At 40.0% G+C, this 15,706-nt stretch overlaps 1 protein-coding gene across 1 annotated transcript; it reads left to right on the forward strand.

Annotated features, from left to right (window-relative positions):
* Positions 1–5,386: 5,386 nt before the first annotated feature.
* On the forward strand, positions 5,387–9,690 carry LALBA (lactalbumin alpha). The gene is made up of 4 exons (XM_058742960.1): positions 5,387–7,561; positions 8,139–8,297; positions 8,765–8,840; positions 9,361–9,690. Exons 1-4 carry the CDS (start codon positions 7,429–7,431, stop codon positions 9,416–9,418), a joined length of 426 nt encoding a protein of 141 aa, XP_058598943.1. The 5' UTR covers positions 5,387–7,428; the 3' UTR covers positions 9,419–9,690.
* The last annotated feature ends 6,016 nt before the right edge of the window (positions 9,691–15,706 follow it).

Below are 15,706 nucleotides of genomic sequence, written 5' to 3' on the forward strand. Positions count from 1 at the left end.
TGTTTATTTATTTTTGAGACAGAGAGAGACAGAGCATGAATGGGGGAGGGTCAGAGGGAGAGGGAGACACAGAATCCGAAGCAGGCTCCAGGCTCTGGGCTGTCAGTACAGAGCCCGACGCGGGGCTCGAACTCTCGGACCGCGAGATCATGACCTGAGCCGAAGTCGGTCGCCTAACCGACTGAGCCACCCAGGCGCCCCAGTTTTATTTATTTATTTAATGTTATTTTCTTAGTCTATGTTATTCTTGTATGGATTTGGAATTTATATATTCTTTTTTTTTTTTTTTAATTTTTTTTCAATGTTTTTTATTTATTTTTTGGGACAGAGAGAGACAGAGCATGAACGGGGGAGGGGCAGAGAGAGAGGGAGACACAGAATGGGAAACAGGCTCCAGGCTCCGAGCCATCAGCCCAGAGCCTGACGCGGGGCTCGAACTCACGGACCGCGAGATCGTGACCTGGCTGAAGTCGGACGCTTAACCGACTGCGCCACCCAGGCGCCCCTGGAATTTATATATTCTATTTCTATTCTTTTACAAGTTGATCTGAAAATTTTACCAATAAACTTTTAATATAGTTAATTAATATAATAACCATTATCTTATATAAGACCTTAGGAAACTTTTATTCTGAGTATTGCCTGACTTACATTATTTTCAATAATTTTAGTTATGAATATCTAACCCCACAAACTGTTATTATTATTTTTGTTACACATCATGTTCCCTAGGAAACAGACTGTGAGAGGGAGATTGGTGTGTAAGAAGTTTATTGGAGACTGCTTTTGGAACTAACACCTGTGTGTGTGTGGGGGGTGGTTAGGGGTGGGTAGGTAGGAAGGTGAAGGAAGTAGGCTTGGTCAGAGGGACAAGTTGAATGTGTTGCAGTCACAACAAGGTGCTTAGCCAGTTTCATGGGAAGTTGTGGAGTTGAGGTGTCCAGGCAGTGTTATCCCCTGCTGAGGCAAAGGGTCCCTCTTGCTCTAAGAGGGTTTCAGCTAAATGCTGTCTGCAGATAACCCCCCTAGCAGCTGGGGGAATGAGTGCTTTCATCCTGTAAAGGGTGGAAGGAATCGTGTCTATGTACCATATTATCCATTATGGTCCATCCTTGCCTGGTTGTGGATATGTAAACCTGAACCTCAGACCTGAGTGGGAACACGCCAATGGCTTTATATTCTCAGGGGAGAACATTAGTATTATTGTAATTGTTAATTATTTTCTGCCATGAGCCATGACAGAGGCAGACAGCTTCCTCATAGTTTCCTTTTGCTAAAAGCCAAAGAACAAAAAGAGAGCCTATCACTTTTGGAGGTATGATTATATACTTAGAACCCCCCCCAAATTAGTCAAAAAATACTAGAATTTATAATGTATTTTGGTGAGATGGCTTTGTAGAAGATATATTTACAAAAAAGTACTTGTTCTTTGTACTATTTATAAATACCCAGAAATGGAAAGGGGGAAATATCTCATTCACATTAACAACAAAAAGTGTCACATATTTAGGAATAAGTTTAATTAAAAAGGCACTGAATATGTATAAAGAACACTATAAAATCTTACTGAAGTAAGTAAAATAAAATCTGAATGAAAGAAAAATACATATGTTTTGAGATTAAAGATTTAACATCATAAAAAGTTACTTTCTAAAAATTATTAGGTATATAATACACTAACAATGGATTATCTAAAAAGGACTAGAGAATATTACATACACACACACATGGACACAATGGAATATTATGCAGCCTTAAAACAGAAAGAAATCCTGCCATTTGCAACAACATGGATGGATCTTGAGGGGCATTATACTAAATGAAATAAGTCAAAGAAAGACAAATACTGTAAAATCTCACTCTTATGTGGAACCTCAAAACATCAAACTCATAGAAACAAAGAGTAGAATGGTGGTTGCCAGGGGCTGGGGGGTTGGGGAAATGGGGGGATGTTGATCAAAGGGTACAGACTTCCAATTATAAGATGAATAAGTTCTGGGAAATCTAAGGTACAGCATGGTGACGATAGTTAACAATACTGTATTATATACTTGAAGGTTGCTATGAAAGTCAATATTTTTTTAATGTTTATTTATCTTTTATTTATTTATGTATTTATGTATGTATGTATGTATGTATGTATGTATTTTTATAATTTACATCCAAGCTAATTGGCACATGGTGCAACAATGATTTCAGGAGTAGATTCCTTAAGCCCCTTAGCCATTTAGCTCATCCCCCATCCCACGAGTCCTCCAGCAACCCTCTGTTTGTTCTCTACATTTAAGAGTCTCTTATGTTTTGTCCCCTCCCTGTTTTTACATTATTTTTGCTTCCCTTTCCTTATGTTCACCTGTTTTGTATCTTAAAGTCCTCATATGAGTGAAGTCATATGATATTTGTCTTTCTCTAATTTCGCTTAGCACAATACCCTCTAGTTCCACCCACATAGTTGCAAATGGCAAGATTTCATTCTTTTATATTGCTGAATAATACTCCATTGCATATATATACCACATCTTCTTTATCCATTCATCCATTGATGGACATTTGGGCTCTTTCCATACTTTGGCTACTGTTGATAGTGCTGCTATAAACATTGGGGTGCATGTGCAGCTTCAAAACAGCATGCCTGTATCCCTTGGATAAATACCTAGTAGTGCAATTGCTGGGTCATAGGGTAGTTCTATTTTTAATTTTTTGAGGAACCTCTATACTGTTTTCCAGAGGGGCCGCACCAGTTTGCATTCCCACCAGCAGTGCAAAAGAGATCCTCTTTCTCCACATCCTCGTCAACATCTGTTGTTGCCTGAGTAGTTAATGTTAGCCATTCTGACAGGTGTGAGGTGATATCTCATTGTGGTTTTGATTTGTATTTCCCCGATGATGAGTGATGTTGAGCATTTTTTCATGTGTCTGTTAACCACCTGGATGTTTTCTTTGGAAAAGTGTCTATTCTTGTCTTCTGCCTATTTCTTCACTGGATTATTTGTTTTTTGGGTGTTGAGTTTGATAAGTTTTCTATAGATCTTGGATACGAACCCTTTATCTGATATATCGTTTGCAGATACCTTCTCCCATTCAATTGGTTGCCTTTTAGTTTTGTTGATTGTTTTCTTTGCTGTGCAGAAGCTTTTTATTTTGATGAGGTCCCAATAGTTCATTTTTACTTTTGTTTTGCTTGCCTCCAGAGACGTGTTGAGTAAGAAGTTGCTGTGGCCAATGTCAAAGAGATTTTTGCCTGCTTGCTATGAAAGTAAACCTTAGATGTTCTCACTACACGCACGCCTACACACAAATGGTCATCATGTGAGGGGATGGAGATGGTAACTCACCTTATTGCAACAATCACTTCACAGTATATATGCGGATCAAATCACCACGTTGTGCACCTTAAGCTTAAACGATAATTATATCTTAGTAAAGCCAGAGAAAAAAAAGAAAGTGAGAGAGAACATGCAAATGTGGCAAAGTGTTGACAGTGGGTGAATCTCCACGAAGGCTATATGTGAGTTATTACAATATTTTTACAACTTTTATGTAAGTTTAAAACATTTTTTGAAAATAAAAAGTTTGATTAATTTTCTTAATAAAAAAATAACAAAGAAGACTTGTCATATCAGATATCAAAACATATAAAATCAATTAAGTCTACTAGGTATTTGTGTTAAAATAGACAAAGATGACAAGTTGAACAGAAGAGGGAACCCAGATAGAATTTCAGATGGATTAAAAATTTTCTTTTTTTTTTCTTTTTTTTTTTTTTTAATTTATTTTTGGGACAGAGAGAGACAGAGCATGAACGGGGGAGGGGCAGAGACAGAGGGAGACACGGAATCGGAAACAGGCTCCAGGCTCCGAGCCATCAGCCCAGAGCCCGACGCGGGGCTCGAACTCACGGACCGCGAGATCGTGACCTGGCTGAAGTCGGACGCTTAACCCACTGCGCCACCCAGGCGCCCCTGGATTAAAAATTTTCAAATGAATAGCAAAACAATATGTGTGTATATAAATATGGTCACTTATAAAAATTTGGGTGGATATATGGTAAACTGTTCATATGAGTTAATGGGACAGTGTATGGCAGGAAAGAAATGAGGAGGAGAGAGAAACCAATCAAAAAAGAAAGGAAAAAAGTACCACCTAAACAAAAAACAGGATGTAAGATTTTATCAGAGGTGTGATGTAAAATTATATAAATGTGTGCTCATTTATTTTTTATTTTTATTTTTTAAAGTTTTTATTTATTTAAGTAATCTCTACACCCAGTGTGGGGCTTGAACTCATGACCCCGAGATCAAGAGTCACATGTTCTTCTGACTGAGTCAGCTAGGTGCTCTTATGTTTTTTTAAAAATAGACATTTAAAATGAAAAATTGGGTAAGATTTGCATAAAAATTCTATTATGTATTATTAATTGCATATGAATTTGTTTTAGCTAATATTTGATCAAAAAGGTAAAATCCATTTTAGTTAGTATATTTTATTTTTTATTTATTTATTTATTTATTTTATTTTATTTTATTTTTATTTATTTTTGGGACAGAGAGAGACAGAGCATGAACGGGGGAGGGGCAGAGAGAGAGGGAGACACAGAATCAGAAACAGGCTCCAGGCTCCGAGCCATCAGCCCAGAGCCTGACGCGGGGCTTGAACTCACGGACCGCGAGATCGTGACCTGGCTGAAGTCGGACGCTTAACCGACTGTGCCACCCAGGCGCCCCTAGTTAGTATATTTTAAAATAAGTTGTGAGTTATGATTTACATTTGTATATTTACATTTTTTGTTGATACTATTCTCAGTTCACAAAAGTGAACCATTGGCTTTTTTATGCACAAGAACAGTAATAGAGATAGTAATACAAATACAACAATTCAAAATAATCCAATGTAAATTGCAAGCACGCTTTTGGTGCAGATACAGGATGTGAGTCCCTAGTGCTAAGTGACTTTGTAAGGACTTTTGCACAAGCAACCCCCCAAAGAAAAGCACCAATCAAAATCACTCACTCTCCAAATTTTATCTGCTTTTTAAAAATGTTTGTTTATTTTTAAGAGACAGACAGAGCACGAGTGGGGGAGGGCAGAGAGAGAGGGAGACAGAGAATCTGAAGGACTCTCCAGGCTCTGAGCTGTCAGCACAGAGCTCCATGCAGGGCTCAGACTTGTGAACCACAAGATCATGACCTGAGCTGAAGGCAGATGCTTAACCGACTGAGCCACCCAGGTGCCCCCAAATTTTATTTGCTTTAAATATCTCTATAATTCAATGAAGAATTTGTCTGAAATTTATGTGTCAAGTCCAAAATTTTGCTTCATTGTCCACTTAGTAGTAATTTATGTGGATTATGGGAGGAAGTAGAACAAGGTGAATATACTAACCAGAAGTAATGATCAATGTTATTGTAGATCTAGGATGTTCCTCCAAATGGTAGTCCTTGGCTCTCTCTATAAATTACCACTTATCTACAAACTATAGTTTTGGATGGCAACTGCCAAATGTGTTTTGAAGCAGGTCCTTCTGATTCCTTAATCTCTAAAAGTCCTTCAAATAGGACTGGTTTGAGAAACCTGATTTTTATGACAGCATCCGAATGAATATAGCTTCTTAGCATATTTCTAAAAAATCCATGTGTTGTAAATGTCTCTTCACTGCCTTGATTCAGATCTCAGCCTGCACAGAGAGCACGCTACCTGTCTGGAAAGGTAGCTGTGCTGATGTCTTTCTTCCTCTTTCAGTGCTGTGCTCATTGTTGTTTGGTCTATCTCCAAGAATCTGCGTCTTTCTCTGAATGTTTGTAATTGTTCCCATTACACATCTTCCATATTCTTTTCCAGATGATCCTCAGATATGCCATTTTACAAACATTTCTAGGGAAATAATGGTTCCTCTTGCCCGAGGCACATTTATTTTTTGCGCTTAGCTGTGCAGATCTGTATGCTGCTTTTTATTGCTTCAGGGAAGGGCAGAGATACAACCAACCAAATTATAGGCAAGCAGGCCTAGCTTTCCTTATCTGTCAGATGGTTCAAGGTCATCCTCTACTCCCAGCCATATTCTCAACCATACTTGCTTAGTGTGACAGAATTCCTATTCCTATTCCTGTCCTTCATGTACCCCTCCAATGCCTCTGGGTAGAATGGAGGAGAAATGTTGTAGCAGCCCTTTCATTGTGTTTCTGAACATGTATTTCTTTGCCATCAGGACTTTCTGCTCATCTCTCTTGGCACCAAGATCCTCTACACTCATTTCACTCATGCAGCTTCATATACTGGTTATCCATGATATAGAGAAAACTGTTGGTTGGGACAGATACCCACTTCAATATAAGAAATCAGGTTTAGAGATTGGAATAAAGAGGATGAGCCCTAGCATGAAGGAGGCTAATAGCTATTGGCACATGATTTGAAGCTTGATGCCAGCAAGTTGGAGGAATTATTCAGAACTGGTACCCTCAACTTTACTTGTTCAGGGGCACTGGTCTCAAAAAGCTCAGATCCAGAATCTTGTTTTGTAGACTGTAGATATATCTTAGTCTAATCTTAAAGTTCTCAAAGTCCTCTTTACACTGACTTGGGTTACTCTCTCTTTAACCATCTGTGGCCAACTCTGAGGCTGTCTACCAGTTTCTATACCCATGAACAAATCTGCTACAAGTTATTAGTTTTGGATTTACATAATGTCTTAATTAACACCAATGTAGTATCTGGCTGTTTAGTGGTAGTGGTGGTTGGTGGTGGAGAGCCTGGATAATAGCTCATAGGAGAGCTAGATTCTGTCATACTCTGTTTTCCTGAAGTAAGAAATCTCTAGATCCAAGTTATATCAGATTCTTTTAGTCTATGTTGCTATCGTCCATCCCTACTCCTGAGCCCCCAGCCATGAACCACCATGTTAAGGGACTCTTCCTTTTTTCCATGCCTGAGTTGACTGGACAAGTGCCAACTCTGATCCTGGGCTTATGGCATGTAATGACACACACTCCTTTTCCATATTCTGTATGTCTCTAGTGGGGAGGGGGTTTTGCCAAGACCCTTCGTTCATTTTCTGATTGCCTCACTCATATTACCCCTGAGGCCTCCTTTGTTCCCGAAGTAGGCTAGGGACATCCTGCTTCCTAGAACCAAATCTACAAGAAACAAAGGTACGTAACAAAGCCAAATGGGAACAGAATCATGCTTGGAACTCTTTCTGGGCAGAAAACAATAACTGGTATGGACTAGAGATTAGGGGAGGAGAAGGAAAAATGGGGTAAAAGTACGGAAGGCGGCTGGCAGGTTCAGTGTTTCTGTGTTGGCATGACCAGTCTCTCTTTATCCTCTTCCTGGATGTAGGGCTTGGTGCCAGGGCCCCTGAGGCTTTCTCCACAAATAAAAGGAGGTGAAGCTGTTTGGTGTCCCTATTTCAGGTTCTTGGGGGCAGCCAAAATGATGTCCTTTGTCTCTCTGCTCCTGATTGGCATCATGTTCCCTGCCATCCGGGGGAAGCAATTTACAAAATGTGAGCTGTCCCAGGTGCTGAAAGACATGGATGGCTATGGAGGCATTCCTTTGTCTGAATGTAAGTTCCCTGCTGCCTTGCTTCATCCATTCTTCAATTCATATGTGTCTCTCTTTCATCCACCTTTCCCTCTCCACTTTTATTCAATTATATAATAATCCTTTTATCTTATCTGCTTATCTGTTTACTCTTTTTATTACATTTATTCATGTATTTTATCTTTCTCTCTTAAAAAAATTTTTTTTTAACATTTATTCATTTTTGAGAGACAGAGAAACACAGACTATGGAAGGGGCAGAGAGAGAGAGGGAGACACAGAATCTGAAGCAGGCTCCAGGCTCTGAGCTGTCAGCACAGAGCTTGATGTGGGGCTCGAGCCCACGAACTGTGAGATCATGACCTGAGCTGAAGTCGGACACTTAACCGACTGAGCCACCCAGACGCCCCTATTTTCCCTTTCTCTTATTGTCTGTCCTTTTTGGAACCCTTTTCATTTCATCAATATATTTTGTGCTTTGCAATATTTGGAGATTGGCTAGAGAGCCTTTCTATGTCTGGTAATACAGGTCCTCATTTATGCTATAAATGCATAATTTATAGTCACCTCTGTGATACCTCTTTCTCATCTTTCCCTCAGGGATCTGTACCATATTTCATACTAGTGGTTATGATACACAAACCATAGTCAATAACAATGGCAGCACAGAATATGGACTCTTCCAGATCAACAATAAATTTTGGTGCAGGGACAACCAGATCCTTCAGTCAAGGAACATCTGTGACATCTCCTGTGACAGTGAGTAGCCTCTTTTATCCTGTTCCTCTGTTTTCCTGGAGGCTACCTCTGGGATAATCTTATTTTTGGTGTCAAGCATACTTCTGGTTTCACTGCCTTGTACTCCACTTCAACTGTGGGGCTTGAATTGACAGAATTTTCATGTTCACTAAATCCCCAGGCAGTTCCCAGAAGTTCACAGGTAGATGATCTGAGCTGTCTGGGATTCTTGAAGTCTAATACCCTGCATTTTCAGAGTAAGTCAGTTGATGAAGTTGACAGTTCCTCTGGAGACATTCAAGAAAAGTGAAGGGAATCCTTATCTTGGATGGGGAACATTATTGTATTGACTTTCTCATATAGAAAGGCAACAGGCATAAGCCAGTTCAGAGAAGGACCAGACCTAATAGATCCAGGGAAGAGGGAAACACATTATCTTTCTGGGTAATACTTAGCTCTCTCATTCCTCTCCTTGCAACTCCTGCCAGAGTTCCTGGATGATGACCTTACTGATGACATTATTTGTGCCAAGAAGATCCTGGATAAGGAAGGAATTGACTACTGGTGAATCTCCATTCTATTTTTTACTTTTCCCTTCTCCTCCTTTTTCTCACTCCTTTAGTCCAGCACTACTGTCCTCTCTTTCTATCTCCTGACCATTTAATTTAGAATGTAGTTTTCAAAACAAAAGTCATTGAGAAGATTCAGGTTTCCGATTTTCCAAGCTTCCCTCACACCACTCCTGTTTAACAATATTCCTAATAAGCATAACAAAGAGAAGGCTGAGACCTATGGCTCCATTCACCTGGATGTGGACATCTAATTCAGCTTGTTTTAGTCCTAGACCCTGAAGCGAGCCCTTGATACCACTGCATGTCTTTTCCAGTCCTACAATTTTTTGGAGTTTTAAAAGTGAACCCTACCGCATTAGGTGGCTCAGTGTCCCTTGCCATCTGGCTAGGAATGTCCTTCTGTAATTTTCATCCACACTCTTCCACCTTGACCCTTTTGGGAATAAAGCTAGATGGAAGTTTGGGCTAAGATCCAGTCATCCAACTTGTCCTGTCTCTTTTTCCATTATCAGGTTGGCCCATAAACCACTCTGCTCTGAGAAACTGGAACAGTGGCACTGTGAGATGTGAGTGCCTGCGGTCTTTGCTGTTTCTGCCCTCTGTACATTCCTGAAATGCCTCTCCCCTAAGGCTACCTCAGTTTGCTTCTTTCTACCCCCTTGAAGCTGATTTGTCTTTGAGCCCTGAACTCTGTAGTGACACCTTTGGACACTTGATAATGATTCTCCAGGGATGTGTGACTGGTACACTGGACTTTTGACCCTTGCTTAGTGCCCCCTGATGGCACTTTAACTACAACAATGGATTCCACCTCTGTCTTGAATAAAGGGCCTGATTTTGAATGGCTGGCTGTATTTTCTTCCTGGAGGGAGGAGGAGGAAGTAGTGTGAGAGGGTGGACACTGAAGCTATAAGTCATAGCCACCTTCCATCTCTATTAAAGAGGAAATAGACTGAACTTAGAAAGATGGAGGTTACTTTCTGTTGCAACTCGATTCAAGAAACTCATTGATCACTAGCATATTCAAGGAACTATAGAAGGAGTAAAAAATTGGCAAAAGGGTCCCTTCCCTCAAGGACTAGTAGGAAAGATAAGATAAACAATTAATAAATAATTATAATGCAGAGCGCCTGGGTGGCTCAGTCGGTTAAGCGTCCGACTTCAAGTCAGGTCATGATCTCACGGCTAGTGAGTTCGAGCCCCGTGTCAGGCTCTGTGCTGACAGCTCTGAGCCTGGAGCCTGCTTCGGATTCTGTGTCTCCTTCTCTCTCTGCCCCTCCCCAACTTGTGCTCTGTCTCTATCAAAAAATAAATAAAAGTAAAAAAAATTAAAAAAATTATTATAATACAAGAGATAATGTCATAGCATGAGAAAGTTTAGAAATGTGCTCTGAACATTCATAAAAAAAGATACTTTACATTGGGGGGGTGCTGTGGAAAAAGAGATCAAGAAAGGATTTATTAAAGGAGTGGCATTTAAGCTGGTTTTGAAGTATGGGTTGGATTTTTGACTGGTGGAGATGCGGGGTGGGAGAAGGACAGCAAAGATAGGGGTGCCAAGAATCTGAAAAGGGTGACCAATGGGTTGAGGGAGATTTGAGTCCTAAAGTCTGTTTCTGCTACTCATTGATGGTGCAAACCTGGGCATGTCATCTCTGTCCTCTGTGCTTCAACTTCCTCATCTTAAAAGGAGGGTTTTGGTTCAGGTGGTTTGTTTTTGTTTTTGTTTTTTGTTTTTTTTATATCTGTTCCTGCTTTGACAATCCAGCATGCCAAAACTCCAATTTAAAGTACCACATTTAAGGGGCGCCTGGGTGGCTCAGTTGGTTAGGCGTCCAACTTCAGCTCGGGTCATGATCTCGCGGTCCGTGAGTTCGAGCCCCGCGTTGGGCTCTGTGCTGACAGCCCAGAGCCTGGAGCCTGTTTCAGATTCTGTGTCTCCCTCTCTCTCTGACCCTCCCCTGTTCATGCTCTGTCTCTCTCTGTCTCAAAAATAAATTAACGTTAAAATTTAAAAAAAAAAAAAAAAATAAAGTACCACATTTATGTACAGATGGCTACCAGAATCATTAAAAGATGCTCAACATTACTCATCATCAGGGAAATATGAATCAAAACTACAATGAAATATCACATCACACCTGTAAGAATGGCCAAAATTAATAACACAGGAAACAACAGGTGCTGGTGAGGATGCAGAGAAAGGGCAACCTTTTTGCACCGTTGGTGATAATGCAAACTGGTGCAGCCACTCTGGAAAACAGCATTGAGGTTTCTAAAAAATTTAAAGTAGAACTCTACAACCCAGAAATTGCACTACTAGGTATTTACCAAGGATACAAAAATACTAATTCAAAGGGTACATGCACCCTGATGTTTATAGTAGCCAAATTATGGAAAGAGCCCAAATGTATATACATGTACAATGGAATATTACCCAGCCATCAAAAAGAATAAAATATTGCCATTTACAATGACTTGGATGGAGCTAGAGTGTATTATGCTTAGTGAAATAGGTCAGTCAGAGAAAGACAAACACCATATGATTTCATTAATGTGGAATTTAAGAAACAAAAAAGATGAACACAGAGCGGGGGAAAAAGGGAGAGTCAAACCAAGAAACAGACTCTTAAATACAGTGAACAAACTGAGGTTTGCTGGAGGGGATGTGGGTGGGGGGATGGGTTAAATGGGTGATGGGTATTTAGGAGAGTACTTGTTCTGATGAGCACTGGTGTTATATGTAAGTGATGAATCACTAAATTCTATACCTGGAATTAATATTACATTGTATGTTAGCTAACTGGAATTTTTCTTAATATATGAAATTTATTGTCAAATTGGTTTCCATACAACACCCAGTGCTCATCCCAAAAGGTGCCCTCTTCAATACCCATCACCCACCCCCCTCTCCCTCCCACCCCCCATAAACCCTCAGTTTGTTCTCAGTTTTTAAGAGTCTTTTATGCTTTGGCTCTCTCCCACTCTAACCTCTTTTTTTTTTCTTCCCCTCCCCCATGGGTTTCTGTTAAGTTTCTCAGGATCCACATAAGAGTGAAAACATATGGTATCTGTCTTTCTCTGTATGGCTTATTTCAGTTAGCATAACACTGTCCAGTTCCATCCACGTTGCTACAAAGGGCCATATTTCATTTTTTCTCATTGCCATGTAGTACTCCATTGTGTATATAAACCACAATTTCTTTATCCATTCATCCGTTGATGGACATTTAGGCTCTTTCCATAATTTGGCTATTGAGAGTGCTGCTATAAACATTGGGGTACAAGTGCCCCTATGCATCAGTACTCCTGTATCCCTTGGGTAAATTCCTAGCAGTGCTACTGCTGGGTCATAGGGTAGGTCTATTTTTAGTTTTTTGAGGAACCTCCACACTGTTTTCCAGAGTGGCTGCACCAGTCTGCATTCCCACCAACAGTGCAAGAGGGTTCCCGTTTCTCCACATCCTCTCCAGCATCTATAGTCTCCTGATTTGTTCATTTTGGCCACTCTGACTGGCGTGAGGTGATATCTGAGTGTGGTTTTGATTTCTATTTCCCTGATGAGGAGCGATGTTGAGCATCTTTTCATGTGCCTGTTGGCCATCTGGATGTCTTCTTTAGAGAAGTGTCTATTCATGTTTTCTGCCCATTTCTTCACTGGATTATTTGTTTTTCAGGTGTGGAGTTTGGTGAGCTCTTTATAGATTTTGGATACTAGCCCTTTGTCCGATATGTCATTTGCAAATATCTTTTCCCATTCCGTTGGTTGCCTTTTAGTTTTGTTGGTTGTTTCCTTTGCTGTGCAGAAACTTTTTTTTTTTTTAATGTTTATTTATTTTTGAGACAGAGAGAGACACAGCATGAGCAGGGAAGGGGCAGAGAGAGAGGGAGACACAGAATGGGAAGCAAGCTCCAGGCTCTGAGCTGTCAGCACAGAGCCTGACGCGGGGCTTGAACTCACGAACTGTGAGATCATGACCTGAGCCGAAGTCGGACGCTTAACCGACTGAGCCACCCAGGCGCCCCTGTGCAGAAACTTTTTATCTTCATGAGGTCCCAGTAGTTCATTTTTGCTTTTAATTCCCTTGCCTTTGGGGATGTGTCAAGTAAGAAATTGCTGCGGCTGAGGTCAGAGAGGTCTTTTCCTGCTTTCTCCTCTAGGGTTTTGATGGTTTCCTGTCTCACATTCAGGTCCTTTATCCATTTTGAGTCTATTTTTGTGAATGGTGTAATAAAGTGGTCTAGTTTCAACCTTCTGCATGTTGCTGTCCAGTTCTCCCAGCACCATTTGTTAAAGAGACTGTCTTTTTTCCATTGGATATTCTTTCCTGCCTTGTCAAAGATGAGTTGGCCATACTTTTGTGGGTCTCGTTCTGGGATTTCTATTCTATTCCATTGATCTATGTGTCTGTTTTTGTGCCAATACCATTCTGTCTTGATGATGACAGCTTTGTAGTAGAGGCTAAAGTCTGGGATTATGATGCCTCCTGCTTTGGTCTTCTTCTTCAAAATTACTTTGGCTATTCGGGGCCTTTTGTGGTTCCATATGAATTTTAGGATTGCTTGTTCTAGCTTTGAGAAGAATGCTGGTGCAATTTTGATTGGGATTGCATTGAATGTGTAGATAGCTTTAGGTAGTATTGACATTTTAACAGTATTTATTCTTCCAACCCATGAGCACCGAATGTTTTTCCATTTCTTCATATCTTCTTCGATTTCCTTCATAAGCTTTCTATATTTTTCAGCATACAGATCTTGTACATCTTTGGTTAGATTTATTCCTGGGTATTTTATGCTTCTTGGTGCAATTGTGAATGGGATCAGTTTATTTATTTGTCTTTCTGTTGCTTCATTATTAGTGTATAAGAATGCAACTGATTTCTGTACATTGATTTTGTATCCTGCAACTTTGCTGAATTCATGTGTCAGTTCTAGCAGACTTTTGGTGGAGTCTATCAGGTTTTCCATGTATAATATCATGTCATCTGCAAAAAGCGAAAGCTTGACTTCATCTTTGCCAATTTTGATGCCTTGGATTTCCTTTTGTTGTCTGATTGCTGATGCTAGAACTTCCAACCCTATGTTAAACAACAGCGGTGAGAGTGGACATCCCTGTTGTGTTCCTGATCTCAGGGAAAAAGCTCTCAGTTTTTCCCCATTGAGGATGATGTTAGCTGTGGGCTTTTCATAAATGGCTTTTATGATGTTTAAGTATGTTCCTTCTATCCCGACTTTCTCAAGGGTTTTTATTAAGAAAGGATGCTGAATTTTGTCAAATGCTTTTTCTGCATCGATTGACAGGATCATATGGTTCTTATCTTTTCTTTTATTAATGTGATGTATCACGTTGATTGATTTGCGAATGTTGAACCAGCCCTGCATCCCAGGAATGAATCCCACTTGATCATGGTGAATAATTCTTTTTATATGCTGTTGAATTCGATTTGCTAGTATATTATTGAGAATTTTTGCATCCATATTCATCAGGGATATTGGCCTGTAGTTCTCTTTTTTTTACTGGATCTCTTTCTGGTTTAGGAATCAAAGTAATACTGGCTTCATAGAATGAGTCTGGAAGTTTTCCTTCCCTTTCTATTTTTTGGAATAGCTTGAGAAGGATAGGTATTACCTCTGCTTTAAATGTCTGGTAGAACTCTGCTGGGAAGTCATCTGGTCCTGGACTCTTATTTGTTGGGAGATTTTTTGATAACTGATTCAATTTCTTCTCTGGTTATGTGTCTGTTCAAGCTTTCTATTTCCTCCTGTTTGAGTTTTGGAAGTGTGTGGGTGTTTAGGAATTTGTCCATTTCTTCCAGGTTGTCCAGTTTGTTGGCATATAATTTTTCATAGTATTCCCTGATAATTGCTTATATTTCTGAGGGATTGGTTGTAATAATTCAATTTTCATTCATGATTTTATCAATTTGGGCCATCTCCCTTTTCTTTTTTTTTTTTTTTCAACGTTTTTAATTTATTTTTGGACAGAGAGAGACAGAGCATGAACGGGGGAGGGGCAGAGAGAGAGGGAGACACAGAATCGGAAACAGGCTCCAGGCTCCGAGCCATCAGCCCAGAGCCTGACGCAGGGCTCAAACTCATGGACCGCGAGATCGTGACCTGGCTGAAGTCGGACGCTTAACCGACTGTGCCACCCAGGCGCCCCTCCCTTTTCTTTTTGAGAAGCCTGGCTAGAGGTTTATCAATTTTGTTTATTTTTTCAAAAAACCAACTCTTGGTTTCGTTGATCTGGTTTACAGTTTTTCAGATTCTATATTTATTTCTGCTCTGGTCTTCATTATTTCTCTTCTTCTGCTGGGGTAGGGTGTCTTTGCTGTTCTGCTTCTATTTCCTTTAGGTGTGCTGTTAGATTTTGTATTTGGGATTTTTCTTGTTTCTTGAGATAGGCCTGGATTGCAATGTATTTTCCTCTCAGGACTGCCTTCACTGCATCCCAAAGCGTTTGGATTGTTGCATTTTCATTTTCGTTTGTTTCCATATATTTTTTAATTTCTTCTCTAATTGCCTGGTTGACCCACTCATTCTTTAGTAGAGTGTTATTTAACCTCCATGCTTTTGGAGGTTTTCCAGACTTTTTCCTGTGGTTGATTTCAAGCTTCCTAGCATTGTGGTCCAAAAGTATGCATGGTATGATCTCAATTCTTGTATACTTATGAAGGGCTGTTTTGTGACCCAGTATTTGATCTATCTTGGAGAATGTTCCATGTGCACTCGAGAAGAAAGTATATTCTGTTGCTTTGGGATGCAGAGTTCTAAATATATCTGTCAAGTCCATCTGATCCAATGTATCATTCAGGGCCCTTGTTTCTTTATTGACTATGTGTCCAGATGATCTATCCA

This window comes from Neofelis nebulosa, chromosome 8 (genome assembly GCF_028018385.1).
Source record: "Neofelis nebulosa isolate mNeoNeb1 chromosome 8, mNeoNeb1.pri, whole genome shotgun sequence".
In the NCBI taxonomy this organism is placed as follows: domain Eukaryota; kingdom Metazoa; phylum Chordata; class Mammalia; order Carnivora; family Felidae; genus Neofelis; species Neofelis nebulosa.

Coding starts and splice junctions, on each gene's coding strand:
- LALBA (XM_058742960.1), top strand. CDS start 7,429: ATGATGTCCTTTGTCTCTCTGCTCCTGATTGGCATCATGTTCCCTGCC. Junction 8,298..8,764: donor CTGTGACATCTCCTGTGACA/GTGAGTAGCCTC, acceptor AACTCCTGCCAG/AGTTCCTGGATGATGACCTT. Junction 8,841..9,360: donor AAGGAAGGAATTGACTACTG/GTGAATCTCCAT, acceptor TTCCATTATCAG/GTTGGCCCATAAACCACTCT.